The following is a 3,457-nucleotide window of genomic DNA, read 5'->3' on the forward strand; positions in this document are numbered from 1 at the left end:
CTACAAGAATATGGCAGTAGTTAGTAGGTCATAATCATGTGTGGATTGTAAACAGCTCTAAAATCACACAAATTGTAAACAGTAGTTTTGAACATGCACAGGAATGTTGTAATAAAACACACTAAACAATTGTGACGAAGACTTTTGGTCACTGAAATGTGTTCATCAAGGTCTTGGGTATCAAAAGATGACAAAATATTTTTGCAAATCCAATGAGAAATATAAAATAAATTGCTAAAAGTAAGTGTTGTGACTATTATTTTTGAAAATGGGAGGGCTAATGGCCTTTCTGTAATGAATATTTATTGAGAAGGAGGACCTGCCTGCTAAGTAGGCTATTCACACCTGGCCGCATGCCTCCCCACCTCTAAGACAAAGACTTTTCACAAAGCAATACACAGTGAGCCATTTAGAAGACAGAAACGCAGACATCATTTGATTTTGGTACATTCATTGAAGTAAATTATATGAATGGGAGATGCAATTCACACACACTTCCAGGTTATTTCAGAATCAGAATCAACTTTATTAGGCAAAGTGCATAATATAAAAGAGCATTTACACAATATAAACCCAATATTTCTGCTTCACACACACAATTTGACTCCAGAATGACACAGAGTTATATGAAAGTCCTTGTCCTGTCTGAAAGCTGTTCTTTCCTGTGTACACAGCAAAATCCACAGTGTATCCATTGCTGGAGTCACAAAGCACAAACAACTTGAAACCCCACTTTGTCGGCTTTTCTTTCATGTACTGTGTCATACCAGTCTTTGCTTTGGTTGCTACCATTCTTTCATCCACTGCAAGGTTCCTGCGAGGATGATAGAAGGCTTTGCAGGCATGCTGAATTGTGTCCATGAGAGGTCTGACCCGGAAGAGTTTGTCATGCTGCGGTGTGCCCCGCTTCCTGTCATTTTCTTGGTCCTTGTCTGCATCACTCATGTGTACATTCCAGCAAATAGTTCTGTATCTGTCCCTTGTCATTACGGTTGCTGGGAATGGGACAGAGAAAATGCTACTTTGCCGCCAGTAATCTCTGATTTGGTCCAGCTTTACCATGGCCATGTAAAAAATCAGTCCAATGTACCTGTAGAATTCCTCTATCCCAATGTCAGTCCATTTATACTTCCTCCCTTTTGCTATTGCCCTGGCAGCATGCTCGTTAGTGTTCTTGCACAGTGTCCTGACAGCATCTGTAGAGAAAAATAGTTTGAACAAATCCAGAGGAGTGTGGGCTTCTGTCGAGCTCAGCTGCACTCCAGGTTGCCGCGCAGGACGGAAACGCATCACCGGTGGGGCCACATCAGCAGATTTCTCAGTTTTCCATGACCGAGCTGGCTGAGCTGCTTGCTGCTTGTTGACTGGTGTCCTCTTGCCACTCTTGCGTCGCCTCTTAGCAGGTGGTAAACTAGGCTGTGTTACCTGATCAGCATCTCTGTAAATGTAATAGAAACAAAATTGTTAGGAAATGTGACATCAAATCAAACTTTATTTAGCACATTCCCATCAACAACAATGTGATTTACAAAAAAGGGACAAACCACTAACTAATGAAAACAAAACTTAGAAAATGTGGCAGTTATATCTTATACAAACAAATAACCGAACAAACACAACCAGATGCAGAGAGGTAGCCTATAATTTTGAGATGCAACGGTTAGTGTGGAAATTTACAAACGCGCATATTACTCGATATTCCTACAAACACACACATAAATTGCAATACAGTACACATATTTACAAATAATAAAAGCTATCAACGAAACAACATTAGCTAAACTCACGCAACTCATAAATAATGCCTCAATCTGAAGTAGGTCTTTTTAGCTAAGTGGTTAGTTTATTTCCCGAACTTACATGCAATATGCTAACATCGATTGTGCGAGGACACCCGGTTTTAGAATCCTAGCCACGCCAATACACGCCACGCATAGGTTATTTACGTACAGTGATCAAGTAAAATAGTTACAGTGCAATTTTTTGAGATGCAGTATTTGAATCGTTCGTAGTGTGGCAATTTACAAACGCGCATATTACTGGATATTCTTACAAACACACAGATAAGTTGCAATACAGTACACACTACCAATATTATCGTAAGAAATACACTTACTCATGAAGTTGATCCTCAGCTGGATCAGTTCGCAGTTCGAAATGACACCGTTCTTCATCAGTGTCAGCTTCAGTGTCCGGACCTGATGAGTTCGCGTCTTCATGGTCGCTCTCCCACAAAGCATGAAGAACATCCAGTCCAGTCATTCGTGCCATTTTCCGAAATGAAATGTAAGGATTGCCCGAGAAGACGTGGGCTATGCTTCTGTGTGACATTTTATCCTTGTTTACAGTAGGCGCTCTCGCACATCAAACGCATCGCCCCTCCCCTGCCATCGATAGCAATTAGCATGTCATTATCTTGTGAATGTGGTCTGGGTGTACTTACTGCCGAGCGAACATCACATATTAATGAGAAAGACTTAGCACATGGCAATGGTCTGTTTGATCTCATTTTAAATAGCTTAAAACAATTCATATATTTTGTCAATGGGTACATTGGAATGCCACGATTCTAAGGTTTATGTCAATGTCTTTGTTGTGTCCGTATGATAAAAGCTCGCGAAGTTATTCATCCAAATAGCAACGAAATCTTGTCGAGCTCCGCCGGCGGAGCTCTCGACCCCAGAGAGTTAATAACAATACAGCATCTTCCTATAATAAAATATTTACAAATTAGAACACCTATTGCTACTGAAGTCAACTGAGTGGAAGCTTGCGCTGTATCAGGGAAGTGAATGCACAAGCGCAGGTCACCTCACTTGGCAACCTTAGTTGCTACTGCCATCTAGCGAAGATTCTGACAAACTACACTTTTCATCCTCTAAATCAGTAATGCGGGAGACACATTTCCCTGGCTTTTACATTTGACGCAAAACTGCCGAACGTCGGAAAATTCTAATACGGAAGTTTTTTTTTTTTTTTTTTTTTTTTTTCGTTTCGGTATACGGTGCAACAGTACGTCAGACACATATTCCAATCCATAGCTCAGCTTAGCAGAGAATGCACATTTCAGAGCGCCTCAGAGACAGATAGAATAATAACACATAAATACGCATTTCAAATAATGAAGACGACATTGAGAAAAAACGAAACAAAAGACGAAATATCAACTCGCGACCTGCGTAGTGCTCGCAGAATAGCCTACCGTATTATTTATTTAGACACTGGCATATAAGAAAATTTTCGGTTACGCTGACCTATAAAACGCTATTCCAAATGAAAAATCAGACATGTTATACATCGTTAGAAAGCTTATACTCTCACCTACGGAATGAATTAACTGTCAATCAAGCCAAAGTGCAAAAAAAAAAAGGGCGACAACACCGTAAGCAACAGGTGTGGTATTACGCACAGCTATTATTGAACGTAGCCTACCCAGTGATTTAAAAATGCGCGTATA

General features: G+C 40.3%; 1 protein-coding gene across 1 annotated transcript; it reads right to left on the minus strand.

The window, feature by feature from the left end:
* Nucleotides 1-502: 502 nt before the first annotated feature.
* On the minus strand, nucleotides 503-2,681 carry LOC118232293 (piggyBac transposable element-derived protein 4-like). Its single transcript, XM_035427173.1, has 2 exons — nucleotides 2,117-2,681; nucleotides 503-1,438 (listed from the first exon to the last, which is right to left on the minus strand). The coding sequence occupies exons 1-2, from the start codon at nucleotides 2,329-2,331 to the stop codon at nucleotides 559-561; spliced, it is 1,095 nt and encodes a 364-aa protein (XP_035283064.1). The 5' UTR covers nucleotides 2,332-2,681; the 3' UTR covers nucleotides 503-558.
* Between the last annotated feature and the right edge of the window lie 776 nt (nucleotides 2,682-3,457).

The sequence above is a fragment of the Anguilla anguilla genome, chromosome 7, assembly GCF_013347855.1.
Source record: "Anguilla anguilla isolate fAngAng1 chromosome 7, fAngAng1.pri, whole genome shotgun sequence".
In the NCBI taxonomy this organism is placed as follows: Eukaryota; Metazoa; Chordata; class Actinopteri; order Anguilliformes; family Anguillidae; genus Anguilla; species Anguilla anguilla.

Bases quoted from the DNA above. Each gene is read 5' to 3' on its own strand.
- LOC118232293 (XM_035427173.1), bottom strand. From the start codon at position 2,331: ATGTCACACAGAAGCATAGCCCACGTCTTCTCGGGCAATCCTTACATT. The intron at 1,439-2,116 runs GTAAGTGTATTT...TTACATTTACAG, and splicing joins GCTGAGGATCAACTTCATGA to AGATGCTGATCAGGTAACAC.